At 39.9% G+C, this 12,073-nt stretch overlaps 1 protein-coding gene across 1 annotated transcript; it reads left to right on the top strand.

The window, feature by feature from the left end:
• Positions 1 to 1,734: 1,734 nt before the first annotated feature.
• MIA2 (melanoma inhibitory activity 2) lies at positions 1,735 to 10,607 on the top strand (the record flags this gene model as incomplete). The annotated part of the gene is made up of 6 exons (XM_010153444.1): positions 1,735 to 1,849; positions 3,571 to 3,704; positions 5,078 to 5,164; positions 5,504 to 6,656; positions 10,189 to 10,395; positions 10,507 to 10,607. Coding segments are annotated over exons 1-6 (1,797 nt in total), but the record flags the coding sequence as incomplete, so codon positions are not given.
• Between the last annotated feature and the right edge of the window lie 1,466 nt (positions 10,608 to 12,073).

The following is a 12,073-nucleotide window of genomic DNA, read 5'->3' as shown; positions in this document are numbered from 1 at the left end:
CAGATTTGGGGGTGGGGGGGTGGGAAAGGTGCCTATCAAACTTCTCACCAGGTTTCTTTGTGTTTGCCATGTTTTAGCTACTTGGCATTCCATTTCTCTCCCTTCACCTCCTACAGACAAACATAGAGGACCCCAGGGAGGATCCCCAGTCACTGACCCTCTTGTCCACATCATAGCTGGTCAGGAGTGAGTGGCGGGCACTGATGCGTGGTGTATTTTCCCTGGTGCACTCCGGTGGATTACCTAACAGCAGCAGCAGCTGGTATACTAGGTCATAGGATAGGCCTGTCTGACTACCAGGTCATGTGGCAAAGGAAGGGGCCAAAGTGTTAGATTGCAACTGGAGGACGTTACTTCCGCTGTGATTTTTTTTCTTTGCAGGACATCGCTGGTCAGCGTGACCCTGGCTCGCTTTGTGCCCTCTCCCAACCTCCAGCAGATGATCCGTTTGCTGGCTCAGTCGATCAGGCTAAGCACCAGTGCCTGGCAGGTTTGAGCTGCGGAGCAGGAGGGAGGGGGAACTGTGCCCGCAAGTAGGATATGGCTTAGGTTCATAGATTCTGCATGAGTCATGCTCAGGACTGAAGGAGGGGCAGGGGTGCTAGGAAGCATATAACTGCAAATACTATCAGGTTGGGAAGGAATGCAGATTCTTGGGGCGCTGTCAAGAAGGGAGAGAGAAGAGGCTACCCCAGGCAGGCGAGTGGGAAAGGAAAGGTGAAGCCCCTTCATAGGTAAATTAGACGTGCTGTGCTTAGGTCGCCGAGGAAGAGCAGGACAACGATGTGAAGCCTTTGAAGGAAAGCTTACTTCTAATGCAAGCCTTTCTGCGAGATTTCATTTATAGCACAACCTATATAATCAGTGTACAACTCCCTGCACAATGGCTGCTTTAAAGCATAGCCTGTGTTTGAGAAAACATTATTTATGACTCCATATGGGATAATAGGTTGCTAAGAAACAGGGTGTTCCTTAAAAAGCTGGACAAATCATCTGCTCAGCTCTGTGATGCTATCTCTGTAGAGATAGCGTATGGATTTTCTAGTTGTCTTAAGAGCCTGAAAACTGCCAAGAACCTTTAAGAGACTTTGGAGCTGAGTAAGTATTGCCCATGCTAAAGGACTGGACTTAGCATCTAGTGTGTGAGAAAACTCCAAAAGAGGATGTGGAAAAAACTTGTTCTGAGTTCCCAATGACCGCCTATAAATAACCTAAAGCATATCCGTGCACGTTCAACAAAAAAAGCCAGAAAATTGTCAGTACCTATAATGGCAATCATGCAAATCTATATAAGCATAAAATTGATAGTCCATCTTAAAATCAGATGGAAGATGGATGTTAAAAATGCATTCGTAATCCAGAAAAAATCCTAATACAACTCTTGTTGAATTTCCCCAATCAGAGCTTTCCATGAACTCCATACAAAAGAACCTATCTGACAGAAGCCGGAGTTTGATGTGACTAGAACTAGTTTCTTTGTATTCAAAACACCAGCCTAGCTATCAGAACATAGTTAATTATTAAACGTGTGTGTATAATCAGGACACCTGACTTTGCAGACTGTGAGCAGGTTAGCACAGTGTACTTCTGTTCAAGAAGATGAGAGAAGGAAAATAAGGTGATAAATTTATTTGCAATGTTTTGTTGGGCTAAGAAAAACAATGCAGAATATTCTTGCTGACTGCACATCAATGCAGTTTCCACAGTTTCAGTGCATTCTAGATTTAATCTAAAATGTCAAGGATCTTGGATTGGAGAATTCTGCTGTTAGTAATTTCATTTTTAACAAGTCTGCAGAGTGCAAAGGTACTTTCAGAATGGAAGAAGTGTGGCGATCGAGAATGTGAGAGTAAGTAAAGACTTGTTTTGTTCTTTATTGTTTTGGTTTGGTTTTTTTTTTTCTGAAGGAGTCTGTGGTGTATGTACAGCTAATACGAACAATAATGTCAAAAATAGCAAGGAAACACACCGAAATGAGTTGCCACAGAAAATATTTGTTGTCGATATACTAAGTTTATGAGCAATAAGCTTAAAACTTTTCAGAGGGAAAAAAGCACTTGCTGGATTGTGTTGTGTAAGTATATAAAGATCAAAGTTCAGTAAAAATACTCTTGAATAGCTAGTTTTTCTCAGGTTTCCTCAAAACTGGCAGTATAAAGCAGCTTTAAAGTATTTTTACCTCAGCCTTCACAGGTACAAACGAAAGTTTAAAAACCCGAAAATGGTAGGCTATAAACTGAGAAGGACAACTCTCTGTCTTATTCGTACACTCACAGCCCATTCTGCAAAACTCTGTGTTATCTACTGTATAATAACTGGTTGTTGTTATATTGTATGTGGTTTATCTACTGCATAATAACTGCAAAACTGGTTGGTTTGGGGTTTGTTGTCATTCTTTTTACAAAAGATACTGTTAATATATCCTCTTTACTTATTTTTTGTTCTTTAACCTGAAGTAAGAGCAGTAACTAGTCATGGACTTCCTGGGGAGTAAACAGCTCTGCAGGAGGCAGAGCCACTGAATCACAAGTGGGCAGTGGCAGATAATGCCCCATTTATTATCCACTGATTACCACTGTGAAACCCGACATAACCATGTGTATTTGAAGCTGTTTGTAAGCTGTCCCCATTTGGTTTGGCAGCCTTAACTGCTGCCCGTGCAATGTGGATACCTTGTCCTGAAGTGGAAGACAGCTTAGATTTTCTCCACTGATGGATCTTTATTTTCCTGTGGAGCCACGCTGACTTCAGTGGGTTCTGGATGCTCAGAGATACATGTCTTTGTTGAACAGCATCTGCAGTGGGCTCTAAACTCACCCAAGCACCAGTAGCAGTTTCTGGAGGGAGATAGGGGTGGAAGCAAAGAGAACGTGACGTCATTCAAATTGAATTGGAAAGTTTGTTTATGGATCTTTATTTTCCTGTGGAGCCACGCTGACTTCAGTGGGTTCTGGATGCTCAGAGATACATGTCTTTGTTGAACAGCATCTGCAGTGGGCTCTAAACTCACCCAAGCACCAGTAGCAGTTTCTGTAGGGAGATAGGGGTGGAAGCAAAGAGAATGTGAGTTTGTTTTGGACAATGTGTTCAAGGTTTATATTGCTTTAACTTACCTATTTTCTTAATAATATAAATGTATGCAAAGTAACAGACGAAATCCCTGAAAAAAATTACTATGTTTAAGTTAGAATTTCTAAAATCACAATTATAAATACGTCTGGGAACTATTTTTCATTTGTTTAGATCTGGTTTTAGTAGTTGAACTTGCCAATTCTCCACATGCATTTCAGCACTGAAAGCCTGGCTGAATAAGAACTGGAAATTGCCCATATAGGACAAGAACTTTTCTCCTTGGTGTCTTTAGTAAATAGGAAAGAAAATAGGGCTGCCTTTTTCATTAGTTGCTTTCCACATGATGATATAAATGGATTAGTATCATAGCACAGGACATATCAATGTACTAACAAACATTTTACTGTATTTATAGATATCAGACTTCTTCAGTAACCTGACTTCAGACAACATGGCTGCTGTACTGATTTGTTTCTTTCTTTTTACATACTATTCCAGCAGCAATGAGCAGAGTTCAAGCCATTGCAGACTACTTAGGGCCCGATTGCCGATATCTTAACTTCAAAATAGGGGAAGAGATAATGGTATACTCCAAACTTTCAAGGAAAAATGAAAATTTGTGGACAGGAAGTGTAAGTACTTCGATCTGAAACTTTTCCCATAACTGAGATAATAATAGTGTAACGATTGCAGTCTGCTTGCTTCTAGGGATCTTCCATCTCTTTTGTAATATTAACCAGCCATGGATCGATGTATCATAGAATCACAGAATGGTTTGGGTTGGAAAGGACCTTAAAGATCATCTCATTCCAACCCCCCTGCCATGGGCAGGGACACCTTCCTTCATCTGGGAGGTGGGTTATTGTTACTGGTTTTATATAGAAAGTGAAAAATCAAATCTTGGCAAAGATCCCTCATAGAAAAATAAAGTCAAGGTTGGAATCTAAGTCTTCTGTTTTCTTCATTAATCATTTCAGTATCATGATTTCACCTGGTTCCCTTAAGAACATTCAGGTCTATCAGGCCAGGCAGGTACCTACCTACAGGCCTGTGAGTAAGTAGGTTTTACAGTTACTTAATCAGCGTTCCAGTACTGGGACCTGACTTCACAGTTCAGTGCTTAAGGAACATTCCCAGAGAAGTTATCACACGTGTTTAAGGATCTGGAACAACTGACAATGTAGTTACAACAGTCATGTAGTTATGTTATACCTAAGAAGGAATAGGCGCATTGATCCAAATCCAACTGCTTGTAAAACTGTGTAAGTGCTTCAAAACCAGAAGATATTGGTGAACTCACTTTTTTGTGAATGGTCTGTCACATTTATTGTTTAACAGTGAAATTCTGTCTTCCTTTTTTCTTTAAATCCAAGAGTGTCTTTTCAGGCACCTCACTCTTCCTCCGTTAAAGGCTATGTGCAAGGCCTTGATGTAAAGCCAGTGGTTGGTTTCTAGGCAGACTGACCCTTACTTGATTCTTTTGGGCATTATCATCAACCCATTTTCTCTAGTGTTTCAATCTTCATTGCCCTTTTCTCTTCAGCTAGCATCATACCTGAATTTCATATCCTACTTTTCTTATAACTCCTTATGGGTCAGTAGTTATTAAGGCACAATTTTTCTCCCACTTGAGCCAATGGGAAATTTGCAGCAGATTTTAGCAGGAGCTGGCTGAGACCACCTGGGCACACACCACTGTCTTCAGCTGAAGCACTGTTAAGGCTATTGGTTTGGTACTGCACAAAGACACGTTCCTAATAATAATGCAGAAAATAACAGTATGGAGTAATATACTTCCCCTTCCTTTCTGAAATGGCAAACGGAACACGTTTGTGGAGGAAAACTAAACCAAGCTTCTGATCAAACAACAGGAAGGGGGTAGAAGGTAGGGGCAGTCCTATAAGCTTATTGTTTCTTTATTCATACTTGTCTAGCATATATGCAATCGCCTGATGGATTTATCACTGAAGTTTAAATGTTCTCATTCCTTTTATATTATTTATAGAAAGGAAAGGAATTTGGGTATTTCCCAAAAGATGCTGTGAAGGTTGAGGAGGTTCTTATTGCAGAAGAAGTTGAAGTGCTCACTAAGGTAAGCCAACATCACCAGATTTTCCAGTGTAGTTCACAGCAGTTGAAGATCTGAAATCCAGTTAGAAACTCGAGTGTCAATGTGTATTTTGTTACACATTAAATTAAAAACATTTTTTATTGTTGTTCCATTTGCATGTTTATTGGTCTCTAAAATAATTATCTAATAAATAATATAGAACCATTAGGAATAATATAATTACTTGCAGTCCTTTGTGTAAAGTTATACAAAGTGTACAACTACACAGAAAGAAGGAGAATAAAGATATATTGCTGGGCTACACAGTGCTGTAGAAAATTACACATGAAAACATTTTAAAAGGTAACATTGTTCTTTTAGGAAACTGATTTCCTTTGTCTTCACGGAGATAAGTACACTTTTGAAAATGAAGATAGCGCATTACACGATCACAGCAAAGAAAGGGAACATTCATCATCTGACGCAGAATCAGAGCTGCACAAAAATGAACTCTTAAGACATGCAGGAGACTCCATGCAAAAGGAAGAAAGAGTAGAATCGGTTTCTGAAAATGATGCCAAGCAATCCCACACTCAGGAGGAGTCTGCAAGCCAGAAGTTGGTTATCAAAAACGAGCACAGCAAAGACGATACTGAAGAGCCACAAATGCAAAACAGCCTCCCAGTAGAACCCATCGCAACCCAGTCTAGTTGGATTGCAGGATGGTTCAGTGGAGGAAGTAAAAATGATGAAAAGCCCTTAAAAGCCATTACTGAGTCTTTAGAAGAAAATACATACCGAGGCAGAAAAATAGTGGTAACTGCTGAGAATGACTTACAGGAGCCAAATGATAAGGAGGACAAAGAACCCCCAGCATCTGCTTGGTTTCAAGGTGGAATAACAGACTTCCTGTATTTTGGAGAAGAGAATGCGGATGTTGGTTTGGCATTAGAAAAACATGATCCACAAATCCGTGATGTTTCTGGTGTGCCTGGACATTCCAGTAATGAGCAGGAAACAGCAGTCACAGAGTTACTGACAGGAGAAGAAAAGATTGAAAGCCAAGAATCCAAATCAAATTGGTTCAATTTGGGACTAAGTAATGTTCTTAATTTTGGCCATGCTGAGAAAGATGCAGTTGCTATGGAAGACCAGCCAAGCAGAGAAACAGAGGGTGACGCAAATAAGAATGAAGAAGTGCAGACTTCAGACCCGAAAGAATCACACGTGGACGAAGAATCAAAGGAGACAGTTAAAGCAGGGACAGAGGAAGAGATTTATGCACATGAAATAATAGATTCAAACAGTGCCATGCCGAACCCTGGGGAGATATCGGCAGGTGTGGGTACTCTTAATGACACCAAAGGCACCACAAATAGCACAGAATCATCTTTTGATACACCAACAGGTGACAAAGAGAAGCCAATGGAACCTTACAGTTCAGAGCAAGACTTGGTATCGGAAAACCAACTGCTGAAAACCAATGAAGATAAAAAGAGAAATCAGGAGTCAGAAAGCAAACACAGCCAGTCAGGTTGGTATACAGACATCTATAATAGCTTTATTAATTATAATGTGGACACATATGACAATCAACAGGGACCTGAATCTATCGCATCAGATCAGATTTCTTCTTCTCCTAGCACACCTCAGACTCGTGACCCCTCAGACACAAAAAATACAGAAAAAAAGCCTGACATATCTGAAGAACAGAGCCATTTCTTCTCTTTTAGTCATTTTGCAGACCTACTGAAGCTTAGTAGTTCAGTGGCTAAAGAAGAGCAAATGCAGAGTTTGCGAGATGATGTGTTTTTCAGTGAAGAAACTTCTCAAACTGAAAATGATGATGAAATATTACAAGAAAGTAACAGAGCAATGAAAGTACGAGCAAATCAGAGAGTTAATGAGGAGTCATCTGAAAAAGCTGAGGGTGTAATCCAAGAAGGCAACCTGTTTTCCTCGCTCTCTGCACAAAATAATGAACGCAGTAATGAAAAAGCAAAACGTTCTGTCAAATTAGTTGGTGATAGTGATGCTTCACAAACGTTATCTGTCAAAACACCAGTACAACATGAAGTATCTCAAGGACTTAAGAGTCAGGAAAACACTAATATGAAAGGTTATTATAACGACCATGTCTCCAAAGATTCTCTACACTTACCTTCAAAATTAAATTTTGAAAACACACTGGAAATTGGAACTCATCTGCAGGGAAAATCAGAAATGGAAACAGTTGAAACATCACAAAAAGAACAAAATAACATCAACACTTGTGTTCAAGAATCTGTAAATTCCGAAAACAAATTACCAAGTTATGGGGAACTGCCAGGAGCTGCAGACAGTCATCCAGACATCAAGAAGGCCGCATGTGTCAGTGAGCCTAGTCTTACTCTGGAAACATCTGGGAAAGGAAAACCAGTCAAATGCTGTGATACAGAACAAAACTCAGCACTGAAAAGCCAGTCCCAAATGGGTGGTGATGAAAAAGAGGAAATTCACAAACCAGAGAATAAAAAAGACCCACTGGGTTTTTATGAAAAAAACATCAGAGATTTCAGTCAGCATATTTTTAATGATGAACAGGATCAGAAATCTGAGGAGTTCCAAGAACTGACTCCAGACCAACCTTTCTCGCCCCACCACTTATCCAGTGGCTTCAGTTTAACAGATACCAGACCTTCAGAAGAAACTGGCCACTTGGAAGACCCATGGAGTTTCAGAATGGAAGGTAAAAGCTGCTTGATGAGAATAGAAGAACTAGGCTTCCATGGTGAAAAAAAGCCTCAGTATAAGCCTTTATAAAATACTGTGGGGAACAGAAACTGAAGGTACCTCAAATCAGAAAATTAAACATAACGAATCAGATAACAGTAATGCAGATACCTCCAAAGAGAATGATCTTTCCTTTCAGCTGGCAATGCAAAATAACAAACAGGGCAGTGGAGGGGAAAAAAAAACTAACAAAAATCTACTGATCTGCAAAGATCAGTGAAAGATAGGATAACACTTGATGCTCTTGCTGATAGCTTGTCAAATTCCTATGAACGTGCAATGTCATCAGAAACGTAAAGCAGAAATAACATGGGAAGATTCATGTTTCCAACATGAGCTTCTGGTACCAGAGAATGGGGCAGAGGACAGTCTTAAGGCAGATCATAGAAAGACATACAAAAATCACATGTGATATAGTCAAAGAAAAGATTATTCTGTAATATCAGATTTAGGACCATCAATTCAAGCCATTCTGACAGTCCAAGATACAAAAATACAGAAAATTAATCTGAGTTTTGGAAGGCATCATCAAACACTACTTCAAAAGGCAAAATCAATACCAAAGTCTTCAGCTGAATCCAAGTAAAAAAAAAAATACAGTGCCAATAACCAACAGAGCAGTTGCATGATATTAGTCTGACTAAGCATGAACTTTTGTCTCCTATTTTAAACTTGATAGGGTAATTTTTAAAGAGGAAAAAAACAAAAAAAAGGCATTAAAGTTAGTGTTTCCTTAACCCCTCAAACTAGAAAGCCAGACTGCTATTAAAAAACCCCCATTGATTAAATCTCAGCAACTTGGGACTGCTTCGATACATGGCTGATAAAGTATATGTTGAAAAAGAAGACACTGCTGTAACTGCAAGGATGGATAATACTGAAAAATTAATTGCTGCTACTAAAACAAGATAGGAGAGGGAAAGGAAAAACGAATCTGAAAATCAGAGAGAGCCAAAGCCCAGAAATATAAATAATATAATTACATTCTAACAGAAGGGGTTCCAGGTAGTATTTTTACCATACCATCAGGATTCTTTGCAGATATAGTTAGTAAAACTAACAATTAAGCATAAGAAAAAAAAAGTCTGAGGATATATATTTTGTCAAAAAACCCCAAATGAAAACAGGGATGACACTAGGGGCTGGTAGAATTAAACACTTCACAGAAGAATGAGATGGAGTTAAGAGAAAAGGAATCTGAACAAGAAGATAGTATTAAATCCATAGAAGGGGCAGAAAATCTTGAAATTGATTTAGAAATCAATGAGGACACATGTGAGGAAGGACAGCTTGGCATTCTGGCAAAAATGCTGCTGCAGAATGAATGAAAACAAGGAAATTGACAGAGTCACAGTAGGGCAGACAGAGTTCATGTCCCCAAAACCAAGCAGCACTAGGAAAATTTGGTATGATAAACAGTCACATTTACCAAACCTGTTTGATTATATTCCAACAGTTTTATTTAAAGTTAAAACAAGATGTAGGGCCTGTAGTGACACGACAAGGCGTAACGGGTTTAAATTGAAAGTGAGGAGGTTTAGATTAGATATCAGGAAGAAGTTCTTTGAGTGGTGAGACACTGGAACAGGTTGCCCAGAGAAGCTGTGGATGCCCCATCCCTGGAAGTGTTCAAGGCCAGGCTGGATGAGGCTTTGAGCAGCCTGGTCTAGTGGAAGGTGTCCCTGCCCATGGCAGGGGGGTTGGAACTAGATGGTCTTTAAGGTCCCTTCCAACCCAAACCATTCTGTGATTCTCTGTTAAGCAACCCTTAGCACAAACCGATGCAGCCACACCAGCAATTTGAAAAGATCCATCATGAAATCACAGCTTACTCATGTAAAGACAATGTTGTGCAGAGGAAACAAGTGATTGTGTCTGCACAAAAGGGGCACAATTTCGATACCGGGCAGGAAAAATGTATGGAAAACAGGAATGTTCTTCTAGAGCTGTCAGAGCTTTTGTGTGCTGTAACAATTCAGTGTGCAGCCCAAACTGCAGCTCTGCAGTTAGGGGTACTGGACTAATGCTTCACTAACAGTGATTTAGCAAGAACAAATAAGCTTTGTTTGAGGCAAAAAATACAACAGAAAAAACAGTCTCCTTCTAATGATTTAAAATCAAGAGGTAGCAAACCCAGCTCATAGCAGTTAATGACTGATGTTTGGTATTTTGAGGATCTGATAAGTTGAGGTAAATAAATCAACATCTGTAGAGGTTAGTATCTTATACAAGTGGTGTGTGTTAACTTGAATCCTCTGAAAATAAGCATGATTTCCCTTCACAATTATTTGTAGGAGGAGGCAGTAGAAGAAAGCTACTAGGAGAGGCACCAGGGAAGGACTATGAAATGACTGTAGACAGTGAAGGCGACAGTGACCAACATGCAACAGCAACAGCGATTCCTTCAGTAAATTCTGAGGAAAAAATGGACGGTTCACTAGCTGACTCTCCGTTTGATGTCAAAAAGCCTTTCTCAGATGCCCTCCAGAACTACGTTCCAAGTAATGGTGTTACATTTCTTAAGGAAAATGATTTTGCAAGCTTAAATTAATTGTAATTATATTGGAAATTCTAATGTAAACCCTTTTTTTTTCCCCCTTATGAATAACCAGGAGGAGGCTTGATATATCAGATACTCCTGTGCCTGAACGCTCTAGAGATCGGGGAATCAGTAAAATCTGTATTTTCAGCAGTGATGAGAATTATCAAAAAGGTAAGAATTCTTTATGTGATACAGTGTTGACGTTAGTGAAAAATTAAGGTAGTTATTGGTTATTTTCTGCAATGAAGCTCCTAAAAAAAGAACAGCATTTTAAGTAAACCCTCTGCAGTCCTCTTGCTTCTGATGCTAAATGAGACAGAGATGGAACAAGTCAATGAGGAAAATGTCAGGTTAGCTGCTGTTCATCTGCGTCTGTTGTTTGCACTGCAGAATCTGATGAACTTGGTGTGGGGCTATAGCCAGGAAGTACCTCAGTGGTCAAAATATGAGCATTTGGGTTTGTTTTTAAATGAAACTCGTATCCTCCAGTTCCTGTGACAGTACTGATTAAATTTGCTTGGACTTATAAAGTCTAGGTTAGGATGAGTAAAATAATTGAACTACTTCCATTGTTTTTATAAAGTAATTTCAAAGTCTTGATTCCTTAAGATTCCCACAGTTCATAATTGCATACAAAATACTTTTCTAAGCAAGTATGTAAAATATAAAATGGATTATCATTACTATGGGCATGTCCTAAATATCTAGTACCTGGATTGTTTCCAGTATCCTTTCCAGTACCTGAAGGGGACCTACAAGAAAGTTGGGGGGGGGGGGGGGGATTTTTTACAAGGGCCTGTAGTGACAGGACAAGGGGTAATGGGTTTAAATTGAAAGCGAGGAGATTTAGATTGGATATCAGGAAGAAGTTCTTCCCAGAGAGGGTGGTGAGGCACTGGAACAGGTTGCTTCTCTGGAAGCTGTGGATGCCCCATCCCTGGAAGCGTTCAAGGCCAGGCTGGATGAGGCTTTGAGCAACCTGGTCTAGTGGAAGGTGTCCTTGCCCATGGCAGGGGTGTTGGAACTAGATGGTCTTTAAGGTCCCTTCCAACTCAAAACATTCTATGGTTCTGTGATCAAAATGCAGGGACAGAGTGAAAAGGGACCTTATGGACATAATTGCACTAGAAACAATACTGCCAGAGAGAGACATGTAAGAAAAGGTAGATGGTGTTGCACTGTCCCCTCAAAACAGAGTAGTATCAGGTAAAGTGGTATATGATAAACTTCAATACTTTGGTTTAACTTTGTTTAGACTGGGTAATTGAAGTTTAAGACCCACATAAATTTGTTCCAGATTTCCAGTATACTTACACAGATTCTGGCTAAATTGCAGCCTAGGAGATGAAATCTGAATGGCTTTGCTTTTTTTATTTTTCTCATGAACCAGACTGGATTTCAGTGCTCACTGAGAGTTCAGTGCCATGGCCAAACGCAGTCTAAAAAAGCCACTTCCACCTTCTACCTGTCACGGTGGTACCAGCTCCACAGGGAAGTCGCTCCCCTTGCACAGCGAAAACTGAGGTGGATACGTTAAAAAAAAGTGTCGTTAGGTACATGTAAAAAAAATACAATACAGGGCCAGAGTTAGTGAAAGAAAAAGCCGCCGGTCGTTGACCCACCTGTTCCCCCCGCCC

Source organism: Eurypyga helias, unplaced genomic scaffold, assembly GCF_000690775.1.
Source record: "Eurypyga helias isolate BGI_N326 unplaced genomic scaffold, ASM69077v1 scaffold4476, whole genome shotgun sequence".
Taxonomy (NCBI): domain Eukaryota; kingdom Metazoa; phylum Chordata; class Aves; order Eurypygiformes; family Eurypygidae; genus Eurypyga; species Eurypyga helias.
Note: the sequence above shows the minus strand (reverse complement) of the source record. Positions and strands in the feature narration are given on the sequence as shown.